This window comes from Ochotona princeps, chromosome 8, assembly GCF_030435755.1.
Source record: "Ochotona princeps isolate mOchPri1 chromosome 8, mOchPri1.hap1, whole genome shotgun sequence".
Taxonomy (NCBI): Eukaryota; Metazoa; Chordata; class Mammalia; order Lagomorpha; family Ochotonidae; genus Ochotona; species Ochotona princeps.
Window position 1 is genome coordinate 45,190,248 of NC_080839.1, and position 14,303 is coordinate 45,204,550.

Consider the following 14,303-nt stretch of genomic DNA (forward strand, 5'->3'; position numbering starts at 1 on the left):
TGCAGCCTAACCATGCTGCACCCGGGGCCATCAGGACACGCACAGCCCGAAGACCCGGTCCCAGCGTTGCGGGAGGCTGAGGAGAGGAGGGAAGGAACCCAGAAACTTAGGTGAAGAGGGGCAGTTACCTGTGCGGGGGGGGGGGGGACCCGGACTAAGGTCTCCTAAGGTCCGCGAGAGGCAGGTCACCCCAGCGGATATCCCCATTGTCGCCGAGGAACGACGTGGAAGCCGCCCAGGATTTCCCTCCTGACAGGTTAGGCAGGCAGGCAGGCGCCCGACGCCCCGCGGCCCCCGGCGCGGCCGAAAGGGAGGCGCTGGGTGCTCCACCGGGCTGTGAGAGTGGCGGCTCCCGCAGGACCCTTCCTCCGCGGCCCCAACCCACCTGGGCTGACCACAAGTCCCTCCTTCAGATCGTCGGCTGCCACTCTTCCCAGAGCGCACTCCGTCACCGCCCGCCGCAGAGGTCGCCGGCGCTCGCACAGGGTCGGCCTCTCGCACCCAAACGTGAGCCACAGCGCCGGACAACCGCCAGAAGCACTCGCCTGGGTGCCTCTTAATGCAAACTGGCTCCTTACCCCGCCCCCGAACCCAAGCCATTGGTTGCCGGGCACCGCCCCATCCATTTATTGGGCCAAGAAGGATGCCGCTCAGGAGGCTGCGAGGACATTTGTGCTTTCTATTGGTCTCAATGCTAAGCAGTGCCCGCCCACTCCCTTAGAAGCTCTAGAGTCAGATTGGTTTTAACGTCTGTCTTTCAGCTTTCTCAGGATGGAACGCCTGCTTGCGGGGAGCCTCGTCTCTGACTGGCTGACAGGACGCGACGCAGTTTCTGGCTGTGCATTGGGCGACGGGCGTCGGGCCCACGTGGGGGAACCCTCGGCGCTGGGTTTGTTTACACAGGCGCTCGCTCTGCCCCGTCCATTGGCTGAGCTGGCAGTCATGCCCACCGGGGTCGGCCACCCAGGTTAGCCCTGAGGAGGGCGGAGGTGCCGGCGTCCCAGGATTTCCCCAAGCTGGGAGCTAAGCTTGCCTGAACTTGTAGCTAAACCGGGTCGTCAAAAGCAAAGCCGGCTCGAACTTGGCGCCTAGATTGGTCACGGAAAATTAACAAGTGGCGCTTCCTTGGGAGGAAGCAGAGGGACGCCTCCACAGTTCTATAAACAAAATTCACTTTCTTGGGCGCATCACAACATGAAAACCGTGTTCCCCTACCCGGCCACCGTACCCAAGATCTTTGTCTCTCCTCTAAATCTGCCTTTCCAATAAAAATAACTCTTAAAAAAACGAATGCAACAACTGTATAGGATCATTTTTTAAATAGAATTAAACAGATTAAATAGTAGATTAAACATACAGTAGTATGGTAGTAAGCAGTTACAGAAATCATTCATTTAAAAAATATTGAGCATCCAGTATGATGTCCCAGGCTGTGGTCCGGGCTCTGGCCATATGCAGTGAGAAGGACAGTGAAGCATCCATAAGGCTTGTTCTTTGGGAGGAGAGATTCAAGAAAGAGTGATTAGTAAATAATAAAGCATCATGTTGTTACTGAGACCTACTGAGAAAAATAAAATAGAGCTATTGAATACGATGTGGGGCGTGGGTATTTTAATTAGAATGGGTAGTGTAAGAGCTGTCTGAGGGCAGCATTGAACACAGAAGTAAAGATGGGAAAGAGAGCGGGTGCTAAGCAGGCACTGCACACCTCCTCTGTCCATACTGCTTCCCGCTTTGGGGCATTCGTTATTAGGTATACATCCCTTAAGAATTGACCATTGTGTTTTACAGCTGTACTTTCTTATAAGGCATCCCTCAAATTCCAAAGGGGATTAATTCTGGAACAACTCTGGGATACTAAACTCCTGGGATGCTCCAGTCTCTTGAGTCAGTCCTCTGTATTAGGGCCAACTGTGTACATAATTACCACCTGGACTGTTTAAAGTATACGTACAGTTCAGTAACATTACATCCACGTTGCCATACAATCATCTCTACAAACCATCTTCATTATCCCTAACTGTAAAGAATCTAAGAAACAGCAGTATGAGGGCCATTATTATGCCCATTATGCAAACAGAAAAATCATTCAGCTACGAAGTGGAGATGCATTGTATTCCCACGAAGAGGAAACAGACTTGGATATTTACAGGAAGAAGAGGAGTGACATATTTCCAAGCAGCTCAGAACATGTCATTAGAACAGCAGGATGGGCAGTCATTGGAGGGGACAGTCAGAGGCACAACCTGGAGTTTTCAGGGACACACCAGGATTTCCAAGGTACTAACTCTGCCAAGGAAGGGTCACTGGCTTTTCTTAATGGCTTGTCCATCAAATACATTTTTAAAAATACAGTTAGATTCTCTATTACACAAGCCTCCATTCAAGCTAAAGCATTCACAAAGCAGTAGGGAGCAATGGAAGACCATGGAAGTTTGCAGAGGAAACAGGTTACATACAAGCTGTCAACCTGGAAAACAAGTTGAGGCCTACTGAATGAGAAAAAAGGAGTTTATGTGAGCCCGGCTGAGGCTGGCGCTCCAGCAAACAGCACTCTGTTTGCCCAAGCTAGGTGCTCCAAAGTAGCATCCAAGTTGTTTGAATAAACAAACAGGAAGGGGAGAAGCAGGTGGGAATTACCACAAAGTGCTCATCATAACTACAAGTTAACAAAGGAAAGGTGATTGTCACATCATGTGATGCATTTTGGCAGAAACAGCAGTAAGGAGGTCATGTGCTTTCCTTGAGTTATTGAAGGGAATGCATGCTTATTTACTGTCCAAGGATTAACCAATATTTAGGATCTTGTGTGACTAAGTTATCCTATTTCATTTTCCCCCTAGGCTAGTGATTTTCAGTAAGCCTGACTCTTACCTGGTTTTAAATTCCTTTCTCAAATCAGGAATCAGAAGAAAATGGGACTTCCCCCGGCTAACCCAAGAAGACTATGGAAACCAATGAAACCAATACCTTCAAAATCCTAAGGGGTAATTGTTTCTACACTAGAAATCTATATCCAGCCATACTGTCCATTAAGTATAAGTGTGGAATAGACAGTGTCCAAAAAGGAAGATCTTGGCAAAAAATTACCTTTCAGGGCCCCTTATCAGGAGCTCCTAAAGATGTGTATTTTGAGGTTGTGTATATTTTGGAATTTGTGTGTGTGTGTGTAGAAAGATGTTTAACATTTTAAACACTTGGCTCAGGAGAAATTGTCTGTCCCGGCAACCAGCAAATTCCTAGAGATTGCCAAGGGTTCAGCTGGGAGCAGGCCTTCACTATGCAAAGTAACCAATCAAGTGCCATACTTTGTCCCTATGCCTCACAGGAGACCCTGTTCTGTCATCACAGGGCCAGGGACCCAGTGACTAGAGGCCATCTCCATAACCCCCATCTGGGAAGGAAACTCAAAATAAAAATGAAGCAAAACATGGTGTAGTAGGCTTAGGGAACAGCCTGCCTGCAAGGAACAGGAGCATTTGGAACTTCAGAATTGATATCCTCCCAAGAAGAATGGAACTGCCGACACCTACAAGAAGATACTTCAAAAAGCTCATGGAAAATAAAAATTAAATACAACCTAATCTTGGCTAAATTTTTTAAATTCATGTATCATTTTTAATAAAGCACTTTCCATGAATTTAAAAATAATTTTTAAAATTTTTATTTGAAAGTCAGATATACAGAGAGGAGGAGAGACAGAGAGGAAGATCTTCTGTCCACTGATTCATTCCCCAAGTAGCCACAATGGCCAGAGCTGCACCAATCCCAAGCCAGGAGCCCAGAGCCTCCTCCAGGTCTCCCACGCAGGTGCAGGACACCAAGTCCCTGAGCCATCCTCGATTGCCCTCCCAGGACACAAGCAGGGAGTTGGATGGGAAGCAGGGCAGCCAAGATTAGAACCAGTGTCCATATGGGATCCCGGTGTGTGCAAGGTAAGGACTTAAGTCACCAGGCTACCGCACTGGGCCTGAATTTTTTTTTTTTTTTTTAAGTTTTATTTACTTGAAAGAGTTACAGAGAGAAAGGGAGAGACAGATCTTCCATTTGCTGGTTCACTCCCCAGATGGCTGCAATGGCCAGGCCTGGGTCAAGTGAAAGCCAGGAGCTTCACCTGGGTCTCCTGCATGGGTGGCAGAGGCTCAAGCACTCTGGCCATCTTGTGCTGTTTCCTCGGCATTCCCATCTTACACAGGCCACCCTCAGGCCTTGGCTGGTAGCCCTTTCCCCCAGTTGCAAGTCAGCAGCACCATATCCCATGTCCCTCTGACATCTGTTGTCATCCTTACACCGCTCTCTTCATCTTCCTCCTATAAGAACCCTTGTGATTATGATAAATCTCCCCAGCAATGCAGGTCAGTCACTCTGCCAGGACACTTCACCTGCTCACATCTACAAAATTCCATTACCACATAAGAGAATCAGAGCATGTACAGCTTTGAGAGGATAATATTCAGCCTCCTGTGCAGAGCTAGGGGTCAAGGAAGGATTCATATCCAGGTAATCTCTCTACAGAGCTCTTACTCTTTCTTTTTAAATTAAGACTATTCATTTTAGAGGCAGGCACAGACACACACAGAGACAGAGCTTCCATCTGCAAGAGCCAAGGCTGGGCTGGGATAGACTGGAGCTGGGAAGCAGGAACTCAGAATACACTTTTCACATGGGTGGCAATTAGCTGTTCTAAAATCTAAAACACTCCAAGAATAAACACATAAGCATGATATTAACTTGAAAGGTTATATGTATCAAAGAAGCTAAAAATGTTGAAAAAGGTTGCCTTAATGGTAGAAGGGAGGAGACTGTGGTTGTCATTGTCAGTCTTATGAAATCTTCTGATTTCATAAACTACATTTGGTATTTGGTTAAACACATTGAACTAAAGAATGCCATGATGTGACTATGGGGCTCTGTTTTCGGTGTTGGTATATGCAGCGTTTTTCCTGCTAGTCTTCACTCTCATGTTTCCAGCACCCTGACCTTGTTTTAGGATCCTGTTACTTGCCTCTGGCTCTTTGCATGATGATTACATTTGGCTGAATTACCACAGCCTTAATACTCCTTGGACATAGACAAGATGACTCCAAGTGGCTCCACTGTCAAGAAGGCGGTTGACAGGACTGAACTGGCTTTGGTAGGTTTCAGGCATAGCTTATGGACAAAGCCCTGCTTTCCCCTATTTATATGACCCAAAGTTAGAAGGCAGAGGTCAGAATCAAAAGAGAGTAAAACTTAGGGGAAATACAGGTAGAGCAGTCAGATTGTAGAGGCAATGTGGGATAAGTGGAAAGGTGAAACTTCAGGAACAACAAGTGGCAGATAGTACTAGCATGGGCCTTGGTACGGGTGATAATGAATGAGCTAAACTAAGATTTAGATCATGGTCCTATCATTAGTAAATGCTCCGCTACGTTTTCTGGATTCAGGGTGACGGCACTTTTCTCTCACTTTCAAAATTAAGTGAGGATTTATGGCTTGTTTCAGCTGCTGAATTGTGAGTAGAAATATGCGTCATTTCTGGACAAGTATTCTTTTAAAAGCTGACATATCACATCTGTGCTTTTTTTTTATCATAACAATTACATAGCAGGTACAAAATGGAGTTCTTCATCTGCCTGGGTCTCTGCTAATCCAATGAGTAGGAGCCCCTACAGACTCACACGGAACACGTGGAAACATAACAAATTGTATTGACTCTGAGATCTTGGGACACAGCCTGATATAGTTCATAAGGCATCAGAGCAATGAATATAAGACAAAGTCCTAGGAATTCAATGAGCCAAGATCCAAAAACCAAATTCCACTTAAGAACCCAAAAAGCATCATCAAGTAATAGTAAAGTTGAGTCAAGAACTGAGAAAAACTACATTGGTACGAAAACAGGTTGCAGGTAAAACTCAAATGAGGCTAGTTCATTTCTGGGTAAGGGACCACATTAAAGTGAGCAACATTTACCTTTATTATCCTGAGTTCCAATTCACAGGTTGGTCTGGTGGGCTTGAAGGCTTACAGTGGAGTGGACTTTAAAGCGGTTGAAACATCAGTACTACAGAGTATTTTAAGCTTCAGGTTGGTAGTACAGCTAGTTGTAGGTGCATCTGGCATGGGGTCTGATTTGGGAGGGAGCAAACTGCTGAACACAAACCAACACAATGATGCTGATCATGGATTCTCATTGAACCTTTGGGTGAGATGCAGCATTTGGTTCATTATTCCATGTAGTGAGCAAAGTTCAGGTGGGCAAGAAACTAGCTTCCTTGGCTGGGACATGAACTCAGGGCTTGGCAAGAGGTCAAACGACTGAGTCTTCCATGGCGAAATATCTGATTATTAGATTGGCTGTGGAGATGTGACAAGGGGCTAATATGAAATTGTCTTTATTAGAAGATCATGTTAAAAACATTCAAGAAAACACTGGGCATTGAAAAGGAAGCACTAATTCCTTGGGCTTCTTAGGCACTCATTTGGTGGGGAAGTCTCAAGCAGCAGTAATGTGCAAGGATGTAATTTTTAATTTCAATCTTTGCAGACCATATTCAAGCTAGATGTAACTAGTGAGAAAGCATGATTACAGCATCTCCCTACACACGCATCTCCTGAGTTTTAAGGAAGGAATGTCCACCTTAGAGATTTGGCTGCTTGGAGTATTTGAGGTTGAAAACTCAGAACATGAAAAAGAGGTGGCCTGTCTGGTGTGAACAGAGGCACAGTGAAAGCGGTAGGTGATACAGACGATGATAGGATGCATGTCCTAACCCCACACACCAAGCTCAGAAAACAGGCCCTCAAAGCTAGAATTCCTACTTTCTGTGTTGTGTTTGCTTCAACTCAGGTCAGATTCTATGAGAAACGAACATGGGTACTGTTAACAGACCTGAGGTCCTTCTGGAATAGAGCTGCCCCTATAACTGCTGTAAGTGAAGAATCCAGAGAATATCAGATGGGCACAAACAAGGTCAGAGCAGAGATAAACAAAGCCTGCAGCCCTAGATGACAGAGTAGCTTCCACAGACTTAACAAACCACCTTTTTTTCTGAACGAGTCAGCTAATAATATTGTCAGGGCAGAAAAGGAGTGAATGAGCCCTTGGTAATGTCTGATGCTCTCCAAATATGACAATGAACTATGTTGATGCCTTGGCAGTCCTTGCAGGAACATTTTATTTTAAAAGGTTACTGTGGGTCTGGCTGGTGAAATGTATTACGGTTTGTGAGAGGAGTTTCAGCTTTAAAAGAGAGAGTCTAATGGCTTGATCGCAGGTTGGGCGCAAGTTCAGTTGCACGTTTGTCATAGAAAAAAGACTAATGATGAGGTAGTCCCTCAATTCCCTGTAAGCGATCCATTTCTGGAACCTCTGACACTGAAATGCTAGGTAGGTGATACTCTTGGGGGTCTAAGCAAGGTTCCTTCAGGAGAATTCTGTGATTGCTGACCTTCAGTTAAAAGAGGCTGAGGACCGCAGACAACATGTGGACAACATGGTAGTAGCTGGCTCAGGACCCTGCCTCCATAAACAGGTGGAATTAAGAGGTCTACCTAGCTTTTTTGCTCTTTACTATTGCCTACTCCACTCATTGCAGCCTCTGCAGAATTGCTTCATCCTTTCCTCCAACTAGTCTTCTTTAAAAAGGGGGAAGTAGGTCCTGATAACCACAGACTTTGTTTTGGTTAGGTGGGTATGGGGAGGACCTATGGTCCTTCTACACGGTTTTGCCACACAGTGTTTAACTCTCTTAATGAAATCCCGTAGGCAGGTGTTTGGCTAACTGTGGAGATGCTAGCATACCTTATCAGAGTGCATGTGTTCTAGCACTAGTTTTGCTCCTGATTCCAGCTTCATTGCTAATGCTCGGGTAGTTAGACCTCTGGCACCCATGTGGGAGACCTGAACTGAAATCCCCTCTCATTTCTGGTCTGTCCCAGCTGTGATTATTAGAATCATTTGGGAAGTGAACCAGCAGACAGGAACTTTCTGTCTGCCTCTTTGTTTCTCAAAAGCAAACCTGAAAGAATCACTGAACAAAAAATCTTTACGCATTGCTGCATTGATTTAATGGAGCATCAAATCATTTGGTTTCCTGGAAACCTGTATGTCCTAATCTGGCCCTTCTCTACCTACCTTAAGAAGCAGAACTTGGTTCAAATGCAATTGGAATGCCACACAGAACTTTTTGTAGTTGAGTTCTGAAGCACAGGACCAAACAGTTCAATGATGCATCAATCTGAAGAGAACAGGCAGAGATGTGGGAGCCAGGATGCCACAGCAGGGAAAGTGTGATATGACTGAATCAAAACAGATCTTCTATATTGTCTAAAATTCTCCTTCACCCCACTCACCAAGGGCTAAATGCCAAAAAACATCCCATCATCCTAGACAGGAGCCCGGTAGACCTCAAAGGAATAGTTTCATTGATGTTGGGATTATCTAGGCCAATCAGAAAAGCTGAAAAGGATCCAGAAGGAGAGCTTAAGGACTGTCCTGGAGAGAACCAAAGCCAAGACTGGAGAAGGCAAATAATGTCAGGTTGGAGGGGTGACAAAAAGCAGACCGATCTGGAAGCTTATGAGTCAGGTGAAAGGCAAGACGGGGGGAAGGTTTAGCCAAAACTTACAAGGAAGCCTGAGATAGCCAAAGCTCCTTTGTGTTGGTTGCCAACCTCAAGATGTGTGAGTAACTTGGCCAACTTTAAAAGCAAGACACAGACTAGGAGGAGGCATCGTGTAACTAGGAACGTAAGTGTTACTGATGGTAGTTATTTAATGATAGTTTCAGTTAACTTTCAAATAATATGCCAAAACCGCTTCAAAATCAACTTTAAAAAGTTTGGAAAACATAAACAGCATTAGGAAATTAATAATTCTGATAGCTCAATGGTTGTATACTCCTAAAATTTAAGAGAGAAAATACTCTTAATTTTTTGGAGTTGTAAGATGAAGTATTTAAAACTGAACTGTTATGATTAAAATTGAGTTTGAAATACTTTAGCAAAACCTACATATAAACACATAGATGAAGGAAATAAAGTAAAATTTTAACAAGTTTTGAGTGCAGGTAATAAGTATATGGCTGTTCAGTATACTATTCTTACTGCTTCTTGTTAAATACTTTTCTTAATAAAAGTCATAAATTAAAAACCTAAAGCATTAGCTTTTATCAATGACTATCAGAAACTAAAATATAGGTATATGGTAAATGATTACATGAGGGTTCTTCAAAAAGTTCATGGAAAACGAAAGATTAATTTTGCTGCAAAATCATTTTAAAACTTATGCATTGTTTTCTAACAATAAGAATTTTCCGGGTCCGGTGGCGTGGCCTAGCGGCTAAAGTCCTTGCCTTCAACGCCCCGGAATCCCATATGGGCGCTGGTTCTGATCCCAGCAGCCCCACTTCCCATCCTGTTCCCTGCTTGTGGCCTGGGAAAGCAGTTGAAGATGGCCCAAAGCTTTGGGACCCTGCACCTGCATGGGAGACCTGGAGGAGGATCCTGGTTCCCGGCTTCGGATTGGCACAGCACTGGCCGTTGTGGCTCAGTTGGGAAGTGAATCATCGGACAGAAGATCTTCCTCTCTGTCTTTCCTCCTCTCTGTATATCTGACTTTGTCATAAAAACAAATAAATCTTAAAAAAAAAGAAAAAAAAAGAATTTTCCACAAACATTTAAAGGAACCCTCTTATGTGTGAATTTCAATATTTTTATACCAAACAAACTTAGCTTTTAACTCCACTCTCCATAAACTTTTTTTGAAGTAACAAGTACTAATGTGAAAATACTATTTATCAGTCTCAATATTGACCAGAAATATTTGGCTAAAGGTGTTTGACACAGAATGGGTGCCGGTTTGTGTCCTGGCTGCTCTACTTCTGATCCATCTCCCTGCTTATAGTCTAGGAAAGCAGAAGAACATGGCCCAAAGCCTGGGGACCTGCACCAGATGGGAGATTTTTCTCTCTGTAAATCTGCCTTTCCAATTAAAAAACAATCTTAAAAGAAAAAGACTTTGAAAGAAAATCTGAGATTAGAAATGATAAAATTTTTCCAAATTTCTCCAGTGGTCTTTCTTAGATATTTCTGGTCTCAATAATCTAAATATTCATTTGCACATTCATCTCTGTTTTAAAGGCACTGGAATGATGCTTTTTTCTCCCAAGTGTGATGTCACACTTTCAGTTATGCCTTCATGATTGTATGACTGTCAGTAAAATTGCCACCTCTGTTAGTATCACTTTTCAGAATTCTTCATCCATCTGCCTTGCCTATACCTGTCTAATGAATACATATTGATGGATGGACTTTAAAGATGCATGTCATGAACACATTTATCAAGGCTACTACCACTATCAAATTTATCTGCAGCAAATGATTATTTTCTACAATTGCTTTAGTACAGAAAGGAAAGCTCTTATACACACTCACGCTGATCTGAAAGGCCCCTCTACACCTTGTGAACAAAATTCTAAGAATACCTTTAGGTTCCAAATATAAACCCCCTGTAATGGAAAATCCAGTTCTGACTGCTCCTGCTGAGATGGTAGTTTGTGATTGCACAAGAATGTGCCCTCCCATTCCAGGGATACAAAAGCCCTAATGCTCTCTTGAGAATCTCTTGCTCCACTAGAAACACAGACTGTTCATTTAGCAATTAAGAGCTGTCAGCACAGCAAGCTGGCAAGACAGGGAGAGTAGCATCTGTGCCTGGGCAGGGAGCCCTTGGCACAGCCAGGATTTCAGGGCCTTGGGAAACAGGTAGGACAGGAGCTCTAATCTGTCATTTCCCCCCAGCATTTGCTTATTTACATTTGGTATCCTGGCAAATGACAGCTATCCTAACTTCACCTATATAGTGGATAGAAAAGTTATGTGGGGAATATGCGAAGGAAGTAAGAACAGGAATGGTCTGTGTGTATGCAAGGGCTTGGACTTACTATACTGCCTCATCCACATCCACCTAATGAGCTGTTTTCTCATCTGTTTTCTGTTTCTAGTCGCCAGGCTCGATCCTGGGTGTTCAGTGGGGCAGGGGACATGGTTCTCATCTTCACAGCAAGCAGAAAAGGCAAAAGCAGACAAGAGCCGCTGAGCATTTCAAACTATATGGGGCATGCAGAGCATATACAAATGAAAAAGAATTAACTGTAGGTCTCCACAGTTTCCACCTGCCCTTTTCTGTAAGGAACCAGATTCCCTAACCATTTCAGTATGCTAATTCTTTCCAAGCTTTGAGGCTTTCCATCACATAACCAGGAAAGTTTGAAACTCCTCCAATTTTTATGTCATGGTCTGTTTATTTTTACGTTTTGACTGGTAAGGCAAAGGTAGTTATTTAGGTGTTCCATGTGCACAAATCTTGCATCTGCCCTTTACTTTTTACATTTCTTTATTTATTATTTTCATGAGCTGGGGCTGAGCCAGGCCAACGCTGGAGATGGAAACTCAGTCTGGGTCTGCTACATGGTGGTATGGACCAAGTGCTTGAGTTATAATTTGCTGCTTATTAACATGAAGTTAGAATTGGGAGTGGAGTTGGTGCTTGAACTCAGGCACTCCGATGTGGGAAGTAGGTGTACGAAGCCATGTTTTACCTATTGAGCCAAATGTCTGCCCCCAGCAAAAGTGTCTTCTTAACCTACCAGGCATGTAATTATTTTTCAAACAGTTAGCTTTGCTGGCTTCTTCAAGTGAATGTGGCTTTAATTCGTTCAAAGCTTCTGGAATTTCATCATCTGGAAGGAATGCCAAGGAAACAAATGGTGCATTTTTTAGTTGAATGCTAGTTTTCATCACATGCCCAGTCCCGATCCATTCTATGTAATCTTTTTCTTTCTTTCTTTCTTTCTTTCTTTCTTTCTTTCTTTCTTTCTTTCTTTCTTTCTTTCTTTCTTTCTTTTTCTCTTTCTTTCTTTCTTTTTCTCTTTCTTTCTTTCTTTCTTTCTTTCTTATGTAATGGAAATTGACTGTAGTTTTGGGAATTTTTGCCTTTCAAGATTTTAGCATTCAGGACCTTAATCTTCCAGCATTGTAATTTTGAAGATTTAGACTTTAGAGATTTTGTTCTTTGGGGATTTCAGCATTCCGAACTGGCATTGAGGAAGGATTATCTCTTTTGGGATATGACTAGCATCATTAAAGAGTATCCCAAGAAAAAGGAATCTGACATTATAAATCAGGGCTGGGCACAGAAGTCCCTGAACATCACTTCACTTCATTTTACTTAAAAGTAATCACGGTGCCAGTGTAGATCCACCAGAAGGGGAAATAAACCTCACCTCATGATAAAAGGAGGCACATGTACACAGAAGAGGCAGCAGAAGGGAGGGGTAGGCATGTTGTTATTAAGTATCATCCTTAACACACATGGCTTGGACTTTAATATATATTTTTTAAAGATTTATTGATATGTTTTATTGGAAAGGCAGATATACAGAGAGGAAGAGAGACAGAGATAAAGATCTTCCATGTGATGATTCACTCCCCAAGGGACCGCAATAGCCATAGCTGAGCCAATCTGAAGCCAGGAACTCTGGGTCTCCCACACAGGTGCAAGGCCCCAAGACCTTGTGTCGTCCTCGACTGCTTTCTCAGGCCACAAACAGAGGGCTGGATGGGAAGTGGAGCTGCTGGGATTAGAACCAGCGCCCATATGGAATCCCGGTGCATTCAAGGGGAGCACTTTAGCTGCTAGGCTACTGCGCTGGGTCCTAATTTTTTTTTAATAATTTAAAATGTTGCCCATTTGATACTTAAACATTATCTTATTTAAATTTTCCTGTCCTTAATTACCAATGAGGTTAAGAATTACATATTAATTATCTCAAACAGTTTGAGGAAAAATGTAGTTAAAACATATATTTATTTTTCTTTAAAAAAATTTTTAAAAATCTTTATTGGAAAGGCAGATCAGATCAGATTTACAGAGAGAAGGAGAGACAGAGAGAAAGATCTCCCATCTTGTTCACTCCCCATATGGCTGCAACAACCGGAGCTAAATTAATCCGAAACCAGGAGGCAGGAGTTTCTTCTGAGTCTCTCATGCGGGTGCAGGGTCCCAAGGCTTTGGGGTATCCTCTACTGCTTTCCCAGGCCATAAGCAGGGAGCTAGATGGGAAGCAGAACAGCTGGGACACAAAATTGCACCCATATGGGATCCCGACAGTTGCAAGGTGAGGATTTAGTTAACTGAGCCATCATGACGTGGCCCTGATTTTGTTTTTATTTTTTGTCTAAATCTGACATCAATAAGTGCCTGGGAAAGCAACATTAAGATGGTGTAAGTGTTTAGGCCCCTACATCCATGTGGGAGAAGCTTCTGGCTCCAGCTTAGTCCAACCCTGGCTGTTGCAATCAGTTGGGGAGTGAGCTAATGGATAAAAAATCTCTCTCACTGTCCTTCAAATAATTAAATAAATTTAACAGATCTTTAAAAACAAACCAACAAAAAAGATGAAAAAAGGTATAGAAGGTGCAGACAGGCGAAGTGACATGTGCAGAAGGAAGCAGCCAGGAGATCATGTGACAGGTTAGGGACAGCTGGCACGTGGGAAAGTTGGGGCCCTAGGGAGTTTCAGGTATGGTTTGTATGGATCTTCCTTAGAGAGCCACAATAACATCTGTCCTCTCAACTTTCTTATCTACAATATGACATTCAGCTGAATGGTAAAATTATCTATATCCCCTCCCTTCACATCTGGACATGTTTACTTGTAACCAATAACAGAATGAGGCAGAAGTGACTTGTGTGAATTCAGGGGCTATCATAAATGATGAACTCTGAAATTCCATATAAGAAATCTTTCTGTCATGAGAACATAAGGCTACAAGGAAGGTGAGTCACAAGGAGAGGTGACATGCAGGTGCTCAGGTTGGCACTATTAGTGTTCTCCAGCCAATTCAGACATCTGAGCAAAGGAGCTTTCCAAGGACTTCAGTCCTTAATTGCTGAAACATCCTCATGTAAAGCTCTAGACATCAAGGACATTAGCCCTCACCCTTTGCAAATCTCTGATCCACAAAAGCCCTGAGACTAATGAAATAATTGCTGTTTCCGACTACATCTTAGAGTAGCTTATTACATCATCATGAACATTGGAACTTCGTAAAGAAACGACGACACACTGAAGAGGTTTATGGCTATGGGATAACCATGGCATTCAGCCAGAGTGTAGGTGCAAAATCTCGGGGAGGTATAACTCCAGGAGCAACAATAATACAGCAGATAAGGAAACCAAGGTCCAAAAAGTTGTGCAGAGCAGCAACTCTAGCTGCTCTGGATGAACAAACTGTCAGTAGCCAAAGGTAGAAGCA

At 43.4% G+C, this 14,303-nt stretch overlaps 1 protein-coding gene and 1 long non-coding RNA gene across 3 annotated transcripts in view; one reads left to right on the top strand and one right to left on the bottom strand.

The window, feature by feature from the left end:
* The window catches only part of PAIP2B (poly(A) binding protein interacting protein 2B), a 37,615-nt gene extending 36,649 nt beyond the window's left edge, over positions 1-966 (bottom strand). Inside the window, exon 1 of one of the 2 annotated variants that reach the window (XM_058667944.1) lies at positions 396-966. In XM_058667944.1, coding sequence (XP_058523927.1) covers positions 396-626 — 231 coding nt within the window. In that variant the 5' untranslated portion in view covers positions 627-966. Of the gene's footprint in view, positions 1-385 lie in introns of both variants that reach the window. The other variant, XM_004582808.2, reaches the window with a different exon arrangement.
* A 1,174-nt stretch (positions 967-2,140) lies between these two features.
* Positions 2,141-3,574, top strand: LOC131480929 (uncharacterized). The gene is made up of 3 exons (XR_009245893.1): positions 2,141-2,280; positions 2,903-2,987; positions 3,329-3,574. It is a non-coding gene; the product is annotated as an uncharacterized LOC131480929 (long non-coding RNA).
* The last annotated feature ends 10,729 nt before the right edge of the window (positions 3,575-14,303 follow it).